The sequence below is a fragment of the Natator depressus genome, chromosome 3, assembly GCF_965152275.1.
Source record: "Natator depressus isolate rNatDep1 chromosome 3, rNatDep2.hap1, whole genome shotgun sequence".
Taxonomy (NCBI): domain Eukaryota; kingdom Metazoa; phylum Chordata; order Testudines; family Cheloniidae; genus Natator; species Natator depressus.
In genome coordinates this window covers 195,784,625-195,804,914 of record NC_134236.1, presented here as the reverse complement: position 1 = coordinate 195,804,914, position 20,290 = coordinate 195,784,625, and the positions used below count along the sequence as shown (strand labels likewise).

The 20,290-nt window shown below is 39.3% G+C and overlaps 1 protein-coding gene across 5 annotated transcripts in view; it reads right to left on the bottom strand.

The window, feature by feature from the left end:
* The window catches only part of KIF16B (kinesin family member 16B), a 274,972-nt gene that overhangs the window by 236,800 nt on the left and 17,882 nt on the right, over positions 1-20,290 (bottom strand). For all 5 annotated transcript variants that reach the window (XM_074949613.1, XM_074949614.1, XM_074949615.1 and 2 more), the window contains exons 2-3: positions 5,991-6,060; positions 3,106-3,219 (exon numbers count right to left, since the gene is read on the bottom strand). In XM_074949613.1, coding sequence (XP_074805714.1) covers positions 3,106-3,219; positions 5,991-6,060 — 184 coding nt within the window. The remainder of the gene's footprint in view (positions 1-3,105; positions 3,220-5,990; positions 6,061-20,290) is intronic.

Sequence of the window (20,290 nt, the reverse complement as noted above, 5' to 3'; positions counted from 1 at the left end):
TGTAAAGCTAGATACAGTTTCATTTATCACTCAGCTATTTGTACATGGCAAAAGTATAATGATAATGGACTAAACATGCCAGTAATTCAAGTATCCAGCAGTAATGCACGTATCCATTGTGCTTCACAGTGAGCTGGACATGAACTCTGCATGAAGGTTTCTGTGGTACTCTGGTGCAGTAGATTGGAAATTCTGTAGCAGCTTGATGCAAGTTAAAATAGGAATGTTTTCAATTATATATGAAAATGAATAATACAAGGAGGACAGCCTTGTTGTATTTATTTTTGAAGCTACAGTCAATTTATTTGAAGATGGCCTTCAGTTCTCCATGTGCCACAGGACTTTTTATTTAACACAATTGCATGATAGACAATGGAGGCTTTGATAGCTTGGCAGGGAACTGTTGGGATTTTTGGTATCCAAGAAGATCTGGGAGGCAGTTTGGGATTGTGGGATATACACTTAAATTAGGTGTGTCTGTTGTAAAGATCAATAGTGAATGCTGACATTTAAGAGAAAGTCATTTTTAGATGTCACAGTTAACATACTATTGATAAAAACGATACAGTTCATTCTTCTAGGAGCTATTGTTTCAGGCTGCTGCAGCCTCAGGTCTTTCCTCACTGGCATTTTTTTCTCCATAAGCAGTGCACCTTGTATAGGAATCCTCCACAGGTGTCAAAGTGACTTGTACCAAATCACTTTGCCCTAGTTTGTAACAGAGGCAAAACCACAATACAAATCAGTATTACACCAGTGCAGCATGCCTACAACAGGGAGTTTGCCCTGGTACAGTTATAGTGAAAGAAAATCCTACCATAGATATACTATCACTGTACATTCAGTTCACGTTTGGAAGGTTTTTCATTACAAATGAGGGTTAATGACAATATTTTGCTTTTTCTAGCAAAAGCTCAGATTCTGGAGCAAAATTCCACAGCTTCTGTGGGGAAAAAAGCCAGCACGCACAGAATCACAAAATACACCAACCCCTATTAACAGTTTCTCTTTGCATATGTAAATAAAACGTAAATGTCTTAGACATTAAAAATATACAGCCTACATACGCAACTAATAAAGTCAAGAACAAAATAACCCTATTTTGTTCCCCTATGGTGGGGTGGAGAAGAAGCACACAAACATAATGAGGTTATGAAGGTTTTATCAAGAGTTTGGGATAATCACATTACTCCCATAGTTAATGAGCTATGCAGGTGTTTCAATATTTGTCCCAATGAAAATATTTATTCACACATAATCATGTATTTTATGAGCAAGGATTGGGCACTACGGTGATCATCAGTTGTCATTGTTCATGTAGCCATAAATCATGTTACCGAGTAACCACAAGTTAAGGCCCCAGTCAAAACACACATGTGTAGTTCCATTCACCCCAATAGGACCACTTACATACTTAAAGTTAAGCATAAGTAAGTTTTACATGGCCTGAGATTTCAAGCTGTGATTCAGGGAAGCTCCTATCTATCTCTATTCAGCGAAGCACTTACGCACATGCTTAACTTTAAAAGCACATGCTTACACCCCACTGGGACTTAACACATGCTTAAGCACCCTTTCTGAATAGGAATGCTTTCCAGGACTGGGGCCTCAATGTTTGAGTTTGAGGATTTTTAAGAATGTTTTCAATTATAGTCTTTCCTTCACTTAGTATCCTTGGGAACTTTAGCTTAATTTTTTTTTTCAAAGTATACTTGCACAGAAACAAATAAAACCTACAAAATTCAGAAAACTAAGAATACAATGGCAACCACTGCAATGGAAAAAAAATTACCAAGAATTAATGACTTCCTTAGTTACACAAGTAATCAAAAACATTTGAATTAAATTGTAGATTCATGTATAACTTAAACAATAAAAATGAACAAGGAAGTTTTAACAATGGGATCTACTAGTTTGTATTAAATGGTTAGAGAGAAAACCAGGAGTGGAAATTCCCTGTCAAATAGCCATATTGGTTAGCATAAAAATAGCGTGTTATAATAATGCACTTTAATCTTGGCCTGAAGTACCTTTTTCTACTTTAGGAAGTTATTTTAGTCTTCCTGTTAGTTTTAACCCCCATGCCTTCAGGGATCAGGCTCACCAGTATCATTTAATTCTAAATCACCAATATAACCACACATTCACACCTGCAGTGTATCTGCAGCAACTCTAAGTACCAAAGGTCTTCACTGGTATCCATAAATTCAGCAGGAATTTCCATTATTTAAAAATATATGAGGAAGTTTTCAGTATAAAAAGGAGAGGAGCAATTGCTCTAACATGTTGGTACAGGATCAAAAAAAGGAAAGTGCCGATACTGAAAAACATTTTAATTGTGTTAGATCAAATTAATTTGGATCTGAAAGGGAATTGGAAAGGTCATAAGCATCAAAGGGCCTGCAAAAAGCAAGTATGATATATTTCAAAGTTAGTAGAATACAAACATGCACATACATTTGTGTGCCTAAATTAAGTGAAAATATGCAGCGTGCATGCAATTACACAAGCCTGTCTTCAGAAAAACTGTCTCCATACGTTTAGACTTGGGTGGAGGAGACAGTCACCAGATCTACATAATTATGGATGACAGATATGCTGTCTTGTGGGTGAGGGAAGAAAGGTAATTTAGAGGGCAAAGTCTACAACTCTACATTAGAAAGCTGGCATGTAATACTCTGGTGAGAAGTATCAAGAACCTGTTTCAAGCAAGTTCTCAAATGCTTAATAAATCTTTTGTTCAAATGTTACCTGGAAAAACAGAATGTTTGCATCTTTTTGAATTAAGCAGATGTATTTGGTGTTCAGAAGGTGATTTTTCTTAAGTTTTTAGGTGACAAATATAGGCAGCAGAGTAATAGCTTTACTGAGGATTTCACTAACCTGACCTAACCTAACAAAATAAGTCAGACAAGAGAACCAGACAATGGGCACTCCTTCTGTACTGCGAGAAAACACAGCTAGCTGTGTTGGCTGTCCGAACACTTCTCTCAAACATGTAGGGAATTTCCAAATTGGGCAGAGAGAACTGTAAAAGGAAGAAAAGGTCACATAATTCTTTGAATATAAAAAAATAAATAAATTCTAAAAGTTTAAAAAGCCTACCACTTCTTGAGACACATAGGCAGGACTTTTACTATCTGCTGAGAAATAGGAGAAGTCGTAGGTAAATGTTTTTGTCCGTTCTCTTCCTAGGTCACCAGTTCCTCCTTCTGGTATCTACAGAAGACAAAACCAACAAACAAAGAATGAGTTGCATGATAATTAATTCAAAGGACATTTTGCAATATAGATGACTGGAATGCAAACTTCATACAAGAGCACACAAAGAGAGAGCATCTTAATGAAAGGCTGTCCCTTTTTGTTATTCTAACAAATATACATACAATACTTAGTGGTGAAAAAAGTTAGCAAGTAATACCAGCTTTCATAAGAAAGGGACAGTCTTATTAAAAGAGCACTGTAGGCATATTACTCTTTATTTTAAATTACTTTTAATGTAATGGCTCATTTTTGTTATGTTACTACATAATGTTTACCATTACTAGTTATTGTAAGTTAGAATTTCCTACACAGAATTTAAGACAATATTCCAAACATTTATTTAATGAGCAAGCACTTTGCCACGTACAAACTGAATTGTATATGAAAGCACAGATGTAATTAAAATGGCCATATGCGCCTTCAGTTTAAGGCTATTATTATGCTGGAGACAGACTGCTCATGACACCAGCAATATGTACTACTATCTGAGTCACAGACACAATTCTCCTTTCGGGGAAGGAGCATAATGTAGTTAAGAGCTGGGGATTAGTCAGGGACACTGGATTTTATCACGAGCTCTGCCACTCGTTTCACTATAAGAAAAGGAGTACTTGTGGCACCTTAGAGACTAACAAATTTATTTGAGCATAAGCTTTTGTGAGCTACAGCTCACTTCATCGGATGCATTCAGTGGAAAATACAGTGGGGAGATTTATATACACAGAGAACATGAAACAATGGGTGTTACCATACAATGCATCCGATGAAGTGAGCTGTAGCTCACGAAAGTTTATGCTCAAATAAATTGGTTAGTCTCTAAGGTGCCACAAGTCCTCCTTTTCTTTTTGTGAATACAAACTAACACGACTGCTACTCTGAAATCATTTCACTATGTCATCTTAAGGAAAGTATTTCAACTTCTGTGCCTTGGTTTACTCAGCTACAAAATGGCTGTAAGGTTTGTGTACATGAAAGGTGTATCGGGTAGAATAGTGCAGAGGTTCTCAACCTTTTTCTTCCAGACGCCCCTCCAACATGCTATAAAAATTCCATGGCCCATCTGTGCCACAACAACTGTTTTTCCGCATATAAAAGCCAGGGCTGGTATTAGGGGGCCCTGTGAAACTAAGTTGCTCAGGCTTTGACTTCAGCCACGGGTGGCAGGGCTTGGAGCTCCAGGCTTCAGCCCCAGGCAGTGGGGCTTCGGCTTTCTGCCCTGGGCCCCAGCAAGTCTAATGCCAGTCCTGCTTGGCGGACCCCTTGAAACCTGCTCACAGCCCCCACAGTGGGCCCCGGACCCCTGGTTGAGAACCACTGGAATAGTGTTTATAAAGCACTGATGAGAAGGTGTTACAATAGCACAAAGAAAAACATCTAAAGAGGATTATGTAACTATTATATATATATAAATAAAAGTTAAGACATGCATTTTTTGTTAAATGAGCTAAAAGTATGTTAATGTGCTGAATCCATCAAGTAACAGAGGCATGATTATTTAGCATATTTTAACTTTATTGTACCTTTCCCTCATTCCCATTTCAAATTCCTTTGAAATAAAAATCTCACCAGTCAATTCCTACTCCTGTGCTGCCCGACTGTACACAATGTTGGGATATCACATCTGTGGTGAGGATAGCAAGAGTTCATGCAGATAACTTAAATGCTATCTTTCACCAATTTTTTCATTTATCTCACATAGAGTCACAATATATTTCATTTTACACATTTTTTCTTAAATCCCAGAAGCCAGGGGTATTAAGAAAGTCTTTGTAAAGCCACTCCGTATAAATACAAATCTAATGGTATAACCCCTGTGGGGTATTTGGACCCAGTTTAACGCCTGATAGCGGATGTAATAGCATGGTTTATGTAAGAGATGGTCAGCACAACTAGGATCTTAAATGATTTTAAATTAGTTATGTGTGGAAAGCCTCTTTTACATTTGTCATTAGGGGCTTTCAGAACATCAACATAACTTTAATATCTTTAAATATTTATAGGTGAGTTTTGCACACCTTGAAAAATTCTGCATACCTGGTGCAGTTAGTTGTCTTTTGGCAAGTGAGAAAAATTTAATAAGATTTTGAAATCATCCTAATAAATAGTGGCAAGTAGACCTTCCACCTGGTTTAGTAAATTTTCACTACAATTTTTGAAGGCTGTTTGTGCAGCAGGATGGAAAATTGGGAGTTCATTAGGAACAGGGTATAAATGTTTTTTTTTTTTCCATTGTAAGCACTCATCCTCCAGCTAAGTGAATGGCCACAGCAATAGAAATACTTAAGGAACAGATCCTATGGATTGCCTTTCAAATGAAATTTGTACAACAAACAATAGTAACTTCCCTATCTTGCAAAAAGAAAAGGAGTACTTGTGGCACCTTAGAGACTAACGAATTTATTTGAGCATAAGCTTTTATGAGCTACAGCTCACTTCATCGGTGAAGTGAGCGGTAGCTCATGAAAGCTTATGCTCAAATAAATTTGTTAGTCTCTAAGATGCCACAAGTACTCCTTTTCTTTTTGCGGATACAGACTAACACGGCTGCTACTCTGAAACCTGTTCCCTATCTTGGTCTCCAGACAGCACTTCAAAGATGTAGATAACCCGGAGACCAAAGGCCTCTCCCTAATATCAAATGGACACCAGCAATTGCCTATTTATCAGAACCTTATTTTGATGGCTAACTTGGTTATAATTTTTCCTTCTCAAATTAGAACACTCACCTTTATATTTGTGATCGTTGTTTTATTTTTTTCCATTGAAATAATAAATTTAGCATCCAGGTCCTTTTCCCTGTAAATAAAAAGCATGATTTCAGTATGTTGAAGAAAACTTTATATTGCATATAGCAATCAAAGATGAACTGTTTTTATTAACTACTTAGCACTGTATATGAATATTAGTCAATTTCTTTTTGCATTGAGGCAAATTGCTTTACATTTCTGATATATTTGTATTGCCTGGGCTTGTTTCCAAGTCCCTTCTAGGAAAAATTCTATGCCAGAAGTTTGATTAGACACCTAAATTAATAAATAGTTTTCTCTTCCTGGCAGATCTGAGCCAAAGCCTGGTGAAGTTGTTGGGAGCATTCTCCAGCTAGCTCTAATGAATTCTGAAATAAAGCATTATGAAGGAAACCGTAAGTCTTTCCACTAAGTTGGCAACAATTCTGTTTTGGCCTGAATCAGGACCCAACTTGGCCACATGGCCTAGGTAATGGACTGAGTACTGTTTTAACTGCAATTCTTCCTTAGAGACTCAGTGTTGACAACTCTCGCAATTTTACTTAAAAAGTCTCACAATATTTGGTGATGATGAAGCGAGCTGTAGCTCACAAAAGCTTATGCTCACATAAATTTGTTAGTATCTAAGGTGCCACAAGTACTCCTGTTCTTTTTACAATATTTGGTGTTTTTCGTGATCATGGAATCATAGAATATCAGGGTTGGAAGAGACCTCAGAAGGTCATCTAGTCCAACCCCCTGCTCAAAGCAGGACCAATCCCCAATTTTTGCCCCAGATTGTTGCTCATATTAAAGAAGTTCTGTATTAAAATCACAAATGAGTTTGAGTCTCCATAGTTTAAATTCCAGGGTATTACTAATTAAGAGGTCTCTTGGTTTTTGGTACTGTTTCTCTCCCTCTGTGCGTGAAACTTGTAAGCTGCTAATTGTGTTAGTACATTCTAAGACAGCGTCTGTTCTCAAAGCAATTCTTTGTAACAACAACTACTCACACAGGGAGAGACTCAAAGCAATACTCTGTAACAACAGAAACAGCACCCAGAGACTCCCCACCCTTTTGTTGTATTCATCTCGCTTTGTTAACAATTGTAATTAAAATAGAGATAGAGGATGTATGTGGATGGATGCTTGGTGTGGATAATAACTGACTGATCAGGGAGGTGCCAGTCTAAGAATCCAGTGTCCATCAGCTGAAGAAGGCGTCAAGTGGAAATAACCAGAGGACCCCCGGAGGGCAGACCGGAATCCACCCAACAGCCTCAAGGATGGGAGAACCAAAGAACAAGATAACCTCTGGCAGCACGGAGCCGTCAAGAATGTGCCATCTGCTGATTGATTCAGCAACAGCATGATGAAACAATTCCCGTAGACTGGCATAGGAAGAAATTCCTATAAAAATGGACTCTAGAAAGTGAGAACTTTGGGGTCTGATTCTGCGAACCAACTTCCAGGAGCATCAGATGAGCATCTGACAAGGCCCTGCTCCCTCCTCATGTCCAGGCCACCTGGCCAGTGGCTTGGCATGAGCAACTCTAAGGCTGGCAACTATGATAACAACCTTGCAGAACGTGTGTGTGTGTGTGTGTGTGTGTGTGTGAATAAATATGAAATTAAATGGAATATTATAGCTATAACTAACTGCTTACTATTATTCTTTCTGTATTAACAATAAATGTGGCATTTTGCCTTTTCCCCTTTAATAAGATCCTGCTGCTTTTTATTTTATTAGTATAACAAGATCCCTAAATGGCCCCCTCAAGGATTGAACTCACAACCCTGGGTTTAGCAGGCCAATGCTCAAACCACTGAGCTATCCCTCCCCCAGCTGCTAGAATCAGGTGGTTATCTGAGAATCTCAGCTTTCATTTAAACAACAAACTAGACTTCACGGCAGTGGTGGGCAACATGTGGCCCATGGGCCACACGCAGCCCATCAGGGTAATCCACTGGCAGGCCACGAGACAGTTTGTTTACATTGACCATCCACAGGCACAGCTGCCCACACCTCCCAGGGGCCGCAGTTCACTGTTCCAAACTATCTTGTGGCCTGCCAGCGGATTACCCTGATGGGCCACAGGTTGCCCACCACTGCTTCATGGCAAACATCAAGAACCCAAAATGTACTTTGTAATGCTAATGATTTGGGCAGGGGGAGGGGACTAAGTGTTTTAAATACTTGGGGTTGACAGCTCTAGAGACTTTGGTTGTAGCCACAGGGGGCATGCTTTTCTCCTCATATAGTCTAACTTCCCACCCCCCGCAGCTGCTCTACAAAAATCTGTCCAATTCTGCAGCAGAGAGTAGCAAAGACATGAAGGAGATCCAACCCTGGAAAAGCCAGGACAGGGCAGGGGATAATATAATTACAGCCCTGACATATGCCCTCCCATGAACACCTGAAGCTACAATCTCAGTAGACCAGTTTCCCTCACACATACCCCTCTAGTGGCTGGCGACTTGGAGAATTATTTGGATAACTGATCTTGGAAAACATTCTCAAGTGTTAGCAATTATATTATAATCAGCATTCCTGCCTGTTTGAAATATCAGGAAAGAGCCAACTCAGCTCCTGGGAACAGCATGTGCCAACCTGTTGCAGAGATTTGATTTCATTATACCAAACTATAAAACATGAGTAGTTCACACGTATATTTGTAATTACATTTGTTTTAATAAGGTTACCCATTAAAAATACTGTTACACGTAACATCCCGTGCATTATAAAAATGTGTGAAATCTAAAAGCTAAACTAAAAGAGCAAGTAGTGCTGTAAACCAGACAAAATTATATTCACAATATTAGTCAAAAGTCACATCAGCTGCTACAAATATCAGATCGACAAGTCACCTAGCAAATAAATAATCATATCTGACTGACACACAGCAAAGTAAAAGAGGTTAAAAACACTGAATTGATAGGGTAAAAGAAAAGTGCTGAAACCTTAAATGTTGTCACTGTTACCACAAAAATAAGTGACTGAAGATTTCTTGTGAAAACAATAGGTAGAACATTTTTATATTTAAAACTCTTTTTGGCAACATTGTAAATAGTCCATCTGGATGTTTTTCATTACCACAATAGGTTTTGGGGTTTTTTGGGTGCACGGAGCTAACTAAATTTAGTGAAGCTACTGTTGACTCTCTTTCCCCTTTCTCTTTTTTTCTCCTCCCTCCCAAAAAATAATGAAGATTAAAACAAAATCAGGTGAAAAACTAGGTAATTCTGGTCCATGCTTCTTTCCAGTGGAAAGGAATGTCTTGCAGAGTTCTAAGTGTGAATGGATTGCAAAATACTTCAAAGCAAATTTTCATATTAAAACAGAATATTTATTATTCAATTTATGCAATTTATTATGCAATTTATTCATAACACCTTGGGAATAATAACTCTGTTCACCTTAGTGACGTCAGTGACACTACTACTGCGAACAGGATGAGCAGGAATTGGGCCCTTGTTGCACTAATGTTGGGTGAAAACGAGGAGTCCTTGTGGCACCTTAGAGACTAACAAATTTGTTTGGGTATAAGCTTTCATGGGCTATAACCCACTTCCTCAGATGCACAGAGTGGACCATACAGTGGGGAGGTATAAATACACAGCATATGAAAAGATGGGAGTTGCCTTAGTAAGTACAGGGGGGGCGGGTCAGTACTTACATGCAACCTGAGCAGTAGTTCACAATTTAGACACGAGCATCAAACACTGCCCAAAAACACATTATCACCACAAATACAATACAAGCCTCTATTTCCGTTCCCTTGATTATACAAAGTAAAATAAAGGGAAAGGCTACCAAAACGAGCTCACGTTTAATGGCATGATAATTTATGGCATTGAAAGAACTTGTTTCCTCTGAAATCAGATCTGTTCTCAAGCTCCACTCCAATTTTCAGCCTTTCACCACTGCCACTTCATACACCATGCCGAGCTCTATAATTAAGCTTACAACCTATGACCGCTTGGCTCAGAACCAATGTTATAAAGTGATCAAGGCAGGTAAATTGCCTGACATAGATGTCAGGAAATAGCTCAACTAAGTATTTAGTATTAACCCTCTAGTACTACTAAATTCAGATATTCACCCAGACCGTACGGGGAAAAGATTCTGGAGAACTATTATAGATATCAGCCCCTTGTTTCAGTATCAAGAGTACCAACATCAGAAATTAAGGTACACTAACATTAGTCTGTATGCCTGACAAGTGGATTATCTGCTCACAGACTTTATAATTCTTCTTCACTTCTATAGGGCTAGGATCCGACATTAGGCAGAGCCATGAGGTGGGCTGGTACATAAACTGTACTGATGCAGGAGTAGAATTGAGAAACTGTGACTTAGAGACACATTTCTGAGTCATGTTTCCACCCTTGCTTTCTCTATGCGGTGCATTACTACCCATTCCCCATCAAGATTCTAGTTCTTTGCTCAACTGCTCCACAGAGGGAGAAAGCAGGCAAGTAGTCCTTCTTACTCCGATACAATTGGACTTTAGATCTGGCCAGCCCACATAAGAGGAATTTTTTCCACTGCATGGGCATGTAATCCAAGCCAAACCATTAAACACTATCCCCCCAAATTTCAAGGGACAGAGTACACCTCATTACATCCTCTTGTGATGTCACTATTCCAGTCCTTCACAAGCCTTTGTCAAATTTCTCATTTAATAGAAAGGAAAGGGAACCAAGAACTGGAAGGACCTTGCACAGCAAACATATAAACAAATGAAGGGGAATCTTGGGACATAATTTTTATACATAGAGCAGAAAAAAGGCAAAAAATTTTTGCCTTTGCTTCACAGTTCACCTTTAAGATACGGCTGAAAATTGGTAAACACCTAGAAATAATTCAACTGTCTTTGTTCTTTATTATTTGATTACTCATGAGGTATTCATCTGCTCTTGATGCTTATTCCCACAAGGAAGGCATCGTTTTATGTTTATCACTGAATTACTTATACAGTAATCAATTGTGATGTCACAGGAAAATTTTAGGAAGAGAAACAGTACCAGGAACAAGACATGTTCTGGTATCAATAAAAAACAAAAAGGGGAAAAAATACACACAGGAAACAATCAAAGCCCTTTTCAAATACAGTGTTTTTAAAGGTGATCTATTTCATAGCACTTCCAAGTCAGTTACAGAATGGCAGCACAGAGACTACTCAACTTGCCCACTGAGCCTCACTCTCATAAAAGATGCTACTAATTTTCCTTTAAAGCATGCTAAAAGGAAAGGAAAAAGGTTCTGTGATAAAGTCCCAAGAATATATTCTAAACTTCAGACAAGTAATCCAACACCAAGCAGTACCGGTTTTAATCGAAGAGCAGATGTCGGATTTTGTACTATTAACTATTCACAAGGATGATTTGAGCACTTGTTAAGTGATTCTAACAAAATAGTTTCCCTTTTTGTTAAAGTGGGTGTTTCTTCTTCCTTCAATATTTATACTTTAAGCACAGTACCCTGGACTTTTTTATTTTGCTTGTTCACAGTCCAGATGTGTTACTGAGAGGTTACAGTTTGAAAGCAAGAGGTTCATTTACTACCCAAGACAATTCAAGGTATTTTTAACTACCCCAAAAAAAAATAAAAGTGGGTCATAGAAAGAGCTCAGCTTCACTTTGTACCTTGGGAACTCACTTCAGAAATGCATTAACAGTAAGTTGTGCCCCGATATCCTATTGAATTACTTAGATTGAGAGCATTCTATATTCTTTGGATAACTTCTGTAACGGGAATGATATCTATCTGAACAACAGCTTAACCGAATATTTTTTAAAACTCTGAACTTTTTTCCTTTTCTATCCATTACATAAAGTAATCTTAACAATGACTAAGCACAAGTACAAAACTATTGTACTATACTGTTTGGTGTGACAATTATTGAATCATAAAGCATAAACCATAGCAAGTAATAAGCAATGCCATACAATTTTGCAGCCTACTATTTGCTAGCCACATTTATATTAAACCAATAATTTTCAGAAACTTGAATTTAAGGCCAAAAAGACACTGTGTTCTAAATTAAAATTGCATTATTTGAAGAGACAAACAGATCTGGAAGACTCTATTAAAAAAAAACCAACAACATGGAAATCTAAGGCTCTCATGTTGAAGGACTTTCCCCGTAACTTATCTTTAAGGAGATTTATTGTTTGCAAAAGAGGTCTTTTAATTAATCCAAATTCCTATCACCACAGACTTTCCAAATTGTAATAAAATTTAAGTTATGTCAATCCAACTTGAAAGCTACATAGTAAGAGTAAGTAAAAAGTTAAAGTCTCCTAACAACATTGACTTCTGTATTCTATATGTAATATTTTCTAATCCTCTTTTAAAATGTGCAATTTTAGCCTGCTAGAGATGAAAGCCTAGAATGCTCAGTTTGAAGAGAAAATTTTTTGAAAAAAAGAGTATCCACAACTTTTTTCTCCACTCCAGTTTTCTCACGGCCCTGATGTTTAGGCCAGAGGTTCTCAACCAGAGATACAACAAAATCAGACACAAAAATAAGTCAGTAGTTTTTAAGTGAAGTGAAACTTGGGGGTACACAAGACAAATCTGACTCCTGAAAGGGATACAGTAGTCTGGAAAGGTTGAGAGCCACTGTCGTAGGTAGTTCAGGAAGATTCTCCTGCAGGTGTGTCACACATCTGCAGTCTCTCTCTCTCTCTCTCTCTCTCCGAGAGAGTAAGAGAGAAAAAAAATAGCAGCTGGGTCCTCTCAGGCCGAGAAATACGGTATAGGCTGCTCTAAAGCCTCCTAATGTCACTCCTCTCTTAACATGAGAGGATAGGGAAGACGACAACTTGGGTTGGACCAAAGGGGAGATGGCCAACTCCTGGAGAGAGGCAGAATGGAAGTGCTTGAACATGCTGCAGCTTAGCCCCTCCTCGTGCTTCAAAGTGCATGTGGAATTGTGCTTTAAGAAAGGGAAGGGAAGGGTCTTCACCACTGCCATTGGCCAGCTGGGGAGAGGAAGACAGTTAACTCTCAGTCAATTTAAAGCCTTCCCAGGTGTCCAGCAGCCCTCATCTGATGAAGTGAGCTGTAGCTCACGAAAGCTTATGCTCTAATAAATTTGTTAGTCTAAGGTGCCACAAATACTCCTTTTCTTTTTGCGAATACAGACTAACACGGCTGCTACTCTGAAATCTGTTCCATACCATGATTTAGGTATGTTGAGCTGTGGTCCCAGGTTGCTTGCATCTGACTGATCACCTGTTTGAGGAATCAGAAAGCAATTTTTTCCCTGTTGGGACAAATTAGGAGAGTGCGCAGAGGGTTTTCACCTTCTCTGCATCACTGCATTGTGAAAGCACAGTTTAGGCAGAAAGGAATAAGAATTTTCACATTAGGTGATATATAAGGATGTTTACTTTGTTGCAACTTGCATCCCCTATGGATAAAGGCTACAACGATCAACTTCCAGAGGTAAATGAGACTCAGGACATGGCTGGTAGCTGCCTGTAAGGAGAAGGGGAGACCTTAAAGGTATCTCTACACAGCAACTAGACATGTGGGTTTTTCTCTGCCGTGTTGATATACCCTAAGTTTTCACAGACTGAGGTACCACTTGGTGCCCTTTTGGTGCTGTCCAGCAGGTTGCCAGCTCAGGCTAGAGCAATAGGGAAATTCACTTGTATGTGAATATCAAAGAAATGCTAAAAGGTCACAGTGTGTTCAAGCCAATTCACTTGTTAGAACAGATCAAAAGGAATGATGATTGTATTGTTTTCACCTTCTGTATTTTGTCGTCTGCTACCACATTACACATAATTACATTGTGTATATCCTCTAGTTAGACAATCCTAAAAAGGGTAGATACGATTTAAACCACTAGTCAGGAAGACTATTTAATCATGGTTTTCTAGGTAAGAGTGCATTCTTGTTGGTTGTTATAACCTTAATACATATTCTTCACAACTCAGAGATAGATGTCGGTTTCATTTTTAGAAGGTACACACTATACCCTTTTAAACAGTGATTTATTTTGAAAACTTTTCAGATTAAATTTACAGCTATATCAGAAAAAGGAATGAGTGTTTGGTTATTTCATTTACCAAAGGTAATTGAAGCAGATATTTATGAAGTCAGTGGGAGCTGAATTATCTCGAATTAAACAGGTTAATCATTAATATTTGGAGGATTTTCTCGCCATGCTGTATTAGGAGGAGAACATCACCAGACATTTAAATTGTTTTATTTCACTTAAACAACAACGTTAAGTATTCTGAATTTTTCTTTTCAACAGCAAACATAATATTTTAACAAAACAAGCATATGTCCCTCGCTTCTCACATAGACTCATACACTATCAGAGTTGGAAGGGACCTCAGGAGATCATCTAGTCCAACCCCCTGCTCAAAGCAGGCACAATAGACTTCTTCTCCTTGTCCAGATCTATTCCGCCCCCAACAATCTTCTATTCATTGAACTTTTTGAAACTTTGCATGTTTAGAAAGAGATAAGGGATTGACTCTGTACACAAATTTGCAGAGGGACAATAGGGTTGAGGTCTGTTATTTCTCACTTCTGTATATTTATTTAAAAACATTTTTGCTGTAAACAAGCATGTTATCTCTGGAGTCACACATCCAGTTTGAGAACTGCAAAACTAAGCATCTCTGATGGTATCTTCTAGACTGAGCACTGAGTCCCATTGGGTAGACAGAAAGATTAACCTAAATAATCTATACAGAAGCTCCTGGTACCCCATGAAATTGGGTCCCTAATCCATGAACTATTGGAACTCATTTACAAAACTTTTCTTAAACACTACATGAATATGTTGTCTCATACTATAGAATTAGAATTTATAATCCTTATTTCATGAGGAGATATCTTTGAGATATAATGTATCTTAATTAAAACTATCTTTAGATAAAATGCTTTTTGAGGAAAAAAATCAAAAAAATCCAATTTAAATAAAAAAAATCCAATTAAAACAAAACATTGATTTTTATCCATCCTGATCCTAAATAAAAGGTGTGTTAGTATTAGGATGAGATTTTACTTAATGTGTAAAGCTTCATGAAAACTAATGAAGGATTGTTTCTGGCTATCACATTGTGTTTACATTACACTTACCCATCAAATGGGATTGGAGCCTTGGAACTGTAAATGAAGAAGGATGCTAACTTCAAAGCATGGGTCACTGTTTTAGATGGTGTTTAGTTAACAGAGGAAAAGCCCATGCTGTGATGGAAACACTTGCCAGATCACTTTCTGGGGAAGATACAGCTGTAAGAATGGATCCAGGGAGTAATCCCTGTATCTCTGGACTGATGGATTCGGACAGGCTGGAATACTGAGCGACTGGACAGAGATCCCCAGAGCTATTCTAGGTAACCCTGAGAGATTTATGAAAAACTAGCAGATTACTACATCTCTGTTATTGTATTGGACTTACAAACTTGGAATCACCTGTTAGTGTATTTTGTCTCTTTTAACCTCTCAATAACTCATTTCTTTTTCTTAGCTAATAAAGCTTTAGTAAGGGCTTGTCTACACTACACAGTTTATTATTTAGAGAACAAGTGTCCTGGTAAGGTTTGGAACCTTAGAGTCTAACAAATTTGAGCATAAGCTTTTGTGAGCTACAGCTCACTTCATCGAATGCATTCAGTGAAGTGAGCTGTAGCTCACGAAAGCTTATGCTCAGATAAATTTGTTAGTCTCTAAGGTGCCACAAGTCCTCCTGTTCTTTTTGCAAATACAGACTAACATGGCTGCTACTCTGAAACCTGGTAAGGTTTGCAAGCAAATAGCTGTGCCTGAAGGATATAGGAGATTTGCTCCAGATAGCCTATTATGGCCCATTTGTGGGACATATGGGAGTGAAAAGACCTGTGACAGGCTGAAGCAAAGCTTCTATTGGCCTCATATATTTCAGACAGTGAAAGATCATTGAAAAAAGTTATGACATACGTCAGAAACATAAAACACTTACAGGGACATACTTTAAGGCACCTTTGCAACCTTTGCCTATTATTAAAGAGGCATTTGCCAGAGTGTCTGTAGATATTTTGAGGCCTCTTACTCAACCTTCCCGGGGGGGGGGGGGGGGGGGGGAATATACTTGTGGTGGATTTTTGCCACCAGGTATCCTGAAGTCACTGCCTTGTCTAATATCGAAGCTGAAATAATGGCCAGTTTACAACTTTTAGCAGAGTATATTTTCCCAGAGAAATCCTGACAGACTGTGGTTCAAATTTCATGTCTGTTTTTAAAAAGTTATGGGAATTGTGTGGAGTAGAGCACCACGGCCGCACTCTACCATCCAGAAACTAATAGGCTTGTGGAAAGATTTAATGGAAACTCAGAAAACTTAGATGATAGGCAGACTGAAGTAAGATCTTTTGATATTGGTAATCTGGTGCTGATACTAGATAAGGAAAAGCAAAATGCAGGACTATTGGAAAGGACCTTTTGAGGTGACTGAAAGAGAGTCAGTGAAGTCACATATTGTGATTGGGTGCCTGGGATGGGCCACACTGAGAATGCCACACTCTTAGCAGACTACAACAAACATGGCAGCAATCCCCAAAAACGGGTGGTTTATTCTATAATTAGAGTCACCAAACCAGTATAAAGAAAGCTTCTGTAGTACCACACGGGTTAACAAGAAGCCAAACACAGTCCCCTTTAGGCATACCAGCCCTTGGCTCCTATCTAGGCAACCAGGTATAATAGAGTGAGAGGTTACTGAAAACCCAATTCATTATATGTGAAGTTCTACTAATCTCAAAGGATCAGACAGATACTTATCCCCAGGTCAATTTCTATCTCAGATCTTACCCAAATATCACGCTGTCAGCCAATCCTTAGTAAACTAACTGAAAATTTATTATTTTCTTCTATTAAGAGTTATAAATGGTTAATAGATCATATACATACAAATGACTGCAAAGGTTTGTAGCAGTGATAGAATATAGACTGCTGGCTTGCAAAAGTCTCTCTTCGAGACTAACCAATTTATTTGAGCATAAGCTTTCGTGAGCTACAGCTCACTTCATCGGATGCATACTGTGGAAACTGCAGAAGACATTATATACACAGAGACCATGAAACAATACCTCCTCCCACCCCACTCTCCTGAGAGTGAGTTGGGGGGGGGGGTGAGAAAACCTGGATTTGTGCTGGAAATGGCCCACCTTGATTATCATGCGCATTATAAAGAGAGAGTGGTCACTTTGGATGGGCTATTACCAGCAGGAGAGTGAGTTTGTGTGGGGGGGGGGGGGGGGCGGAGGGTGAGAAAACCTGGATTTGTGCTGGAAATGGCCCAACTTGATGATCACTTTAGGTAAGCTATTACCAGCAGGAGAGTGGGGTGGGAGGAGGTATTGTTTCACGGTCTGTGTATATAATGTCTTCTGCAGTTTCCACAGTATGCATCCGATGAAGTGAGCTGTAGCTCACGAAAGCTTACGCTCAAATAAATTGGTTAGTCTCTAAGGTGCCACAAGTACTCCTTTTCTTTTTGCGAATACAGACTAACACGGCTGTTACTCTGAAAAAAGTCTCTCTGGTATCTTCCAAAAGATTGGAAGGTCCTCAGTCCACAGTTCAGAATACTCCTTTCAGTTGTAAATCCACAGAGAATGCCACTCTCAGGGCAGACTACAAGCAACAGGACAGGCAATCCCCAAAAACTGGTCACACATATAATGTAAGAAAGCCCCATGGCAGGGGAGCTGTGCAAACTGTGCATTCAATAAGTTAAAAGCTTTCATAAAAGGGAAATGGCAGTAAATATGGTTTGTTGTGCTGATTAGGAAACACTCTCCCTTCGTTTTAATTGATTCGGTCAAAGAGTACAGTGGAGTCACATCATACGCACATTTAACTTATGCGAATTCAACTATACGCGCTAGGCAAAAAAAAGAAACACAACAGATAAATAGTGCGGGCGAGTCCGCCCACCATTCCACTCAATGAGTGTATGCCCTGGAGAGAACGTGAGATGGGAGACGTGAATCTGCTGTCCCCTCAGTCAGTCTCAGTTCCCACGTGCCTCTCATAGTGTGAGCATCTCACCGCGCGGAGTGTGATTCTAGTGTTTAAAGAGACGTATTTTTCATACAACATGGCCCTTAAAAATGCAAGCCAACTACTTCATCTAGTGCTCAGCCGAAGAAACAGTGATCTGTTCCAATGCTGGAGGAAAAACTGACTGTGTTGGACTTACTGAGAGACGGTATGTCGGTCTCCAATGTGGCACATAAATATGGCAGCAATGAATCTAGCATCCATGCCATCAAGATTCGAGAGAAATTCGTCAAGCTGTGGCATCAAGTACTCCAATAACTGCTAAGGTGATGAGCCAGGTGCGTGATAGGACTTTAGTGAAGACTGAAAAGGCATTAAACTTATGGCTGGAAGACACGAACCATAAACATGTGCCTATCAATGGCAACACGTTGCAAGAAAAGGCCCTTCGCCTCTACATGCTGTTCAAACCTCCCGCCAAAGAGGGACAGCCTTCTGAGAAGGAATTCAAAGCCAGCCAAGGTTGGCTTAACAGTTTTAGGAACCGCTTCAACCTCAAAAATGTGCAGACTACTGGTGAAGCTGCATCTGCCAATGAAGAGGCAGCAAAAGCCTACCCTGAACAATTAAAAAAAAAAAAAAAGAAGAAGAAGAAAAGGGCTATCTTCCGGAACAAGTTTTTAATGCTGACGAGACTGGGCTCTTCTGGAAAAAAATGCCCAAACGCACTTACATTTCAAAATCAGAAAGACAAGCCCCTGGCTTCAAAGCAGCTAAAGACCGTGTGACTGTGTTGTTTTGTGGCAATGCGGCTGGGCATTTAATAAAGCCGGGCTTGCTCTACAGGGCTGCAAATCCCTGTGCACTAAAAGGCAAGAACAAAAGTCTCCTGCCTGTGTTCTGGAAATCAAATAAAAAGGCTTGGGTGACGGCAGCATTATTTCTGGATTGGTTCCACAAGTGTTTCATTCCGGAGGTCAAAAGGTACCTTGGAGAGAAAGGACTTGGCTTTAAAGTGTTGCTGATCGTAGACAATGCTCCTGGCCAACCTGCGGCACTCCGGTTTGTGCATAATGACGTTGAAGTCATCCTTCTCCCCCCCAATACCACCTCAATCCTCCAACCTCTCGACCAAGGCATGATTCGCTGTTTCAAGGCCACGTACACAAGGCTTACGTCTTACGGATACGTAGCGCTATGGACGCTGATCCCAATCTTAATGTGATGGAGTGTTGGAAGTGCTTCAACATTGCCGATTGCATCACTTATATTAAACAGGCAATGGATGCAATCAAGCCTGAAACAGTCAATGCATGTTGGCAAAACCTATGGAAAGAATGTGTGAATGATTTTAAGGGTTTCCCGATCACTGACAAAGAAGGGAAACGCATTGTTCAGGTGGCCAGACAAGTGGGTAGTGACGGCTTCGTCGACATTGTTGAGGAAGAAATTGAAGAATTAATTGAGAGCCATAGAGAAGCATTGACTAATGAAGAGTTAGAGGAACTGATAAAATTGTCTACAGAAGACGAAAATGATGACAACGAACAGGAAGAGCCAGCAAGTTGGAATCTTCATAAATTTGCTGAAGTGTTCCAAACAGCGAAACACTTGAATGATTTAATTTCTGAATAAGATCCCTCTATGGAACGAAGCCTCAAAATCACACGTAGTATTACGGACAATTTGAGACCGTATCCAGAAAAGTGTGAGCAGCTCAAGAGACAACAGCAACAGTTGCCGATCACCATGTTTTTCAAGGAAAAACAACCAGCAGCAGATGAGCCTACGCAATCAACTTCTCGAGCTGAACCAGGGCCAACCACTTCGTCTACGACTCACTCTCCATCACCCAAGCTCTCCGTCACCTCTGTCTCTTGGATAGACATCAAGCCCTGACGACCCCCCAATAGTGTTGTCAGGGGAAGAGAAAGACTAATCATCGCAGTGTGTACAGCGCCAATCTCTCTCTCTTTTATGTAATTAAAAATACAGTACTGTAAAATTATATTTTGCATATGTACTCTTTATTATATACTGTACATTACTGCATACATTATACATACTACTGTATAGGGTTGTATACACAAAACCATGTACAATATACTGTACTTTATGGATGATTTAAGGGATTTTCAAGGGTCATTTTGACTATACGCTATTTTCACCTTACATGCTGACTTTAGAACCTAACCCCCGCGTAAGATGAGACTCAACTGTAAAGAAGAAACTCCACTGGAAAGCATTGAGTTTGGGGAGAGTTTAATTCCAATCCGAAAGCCGG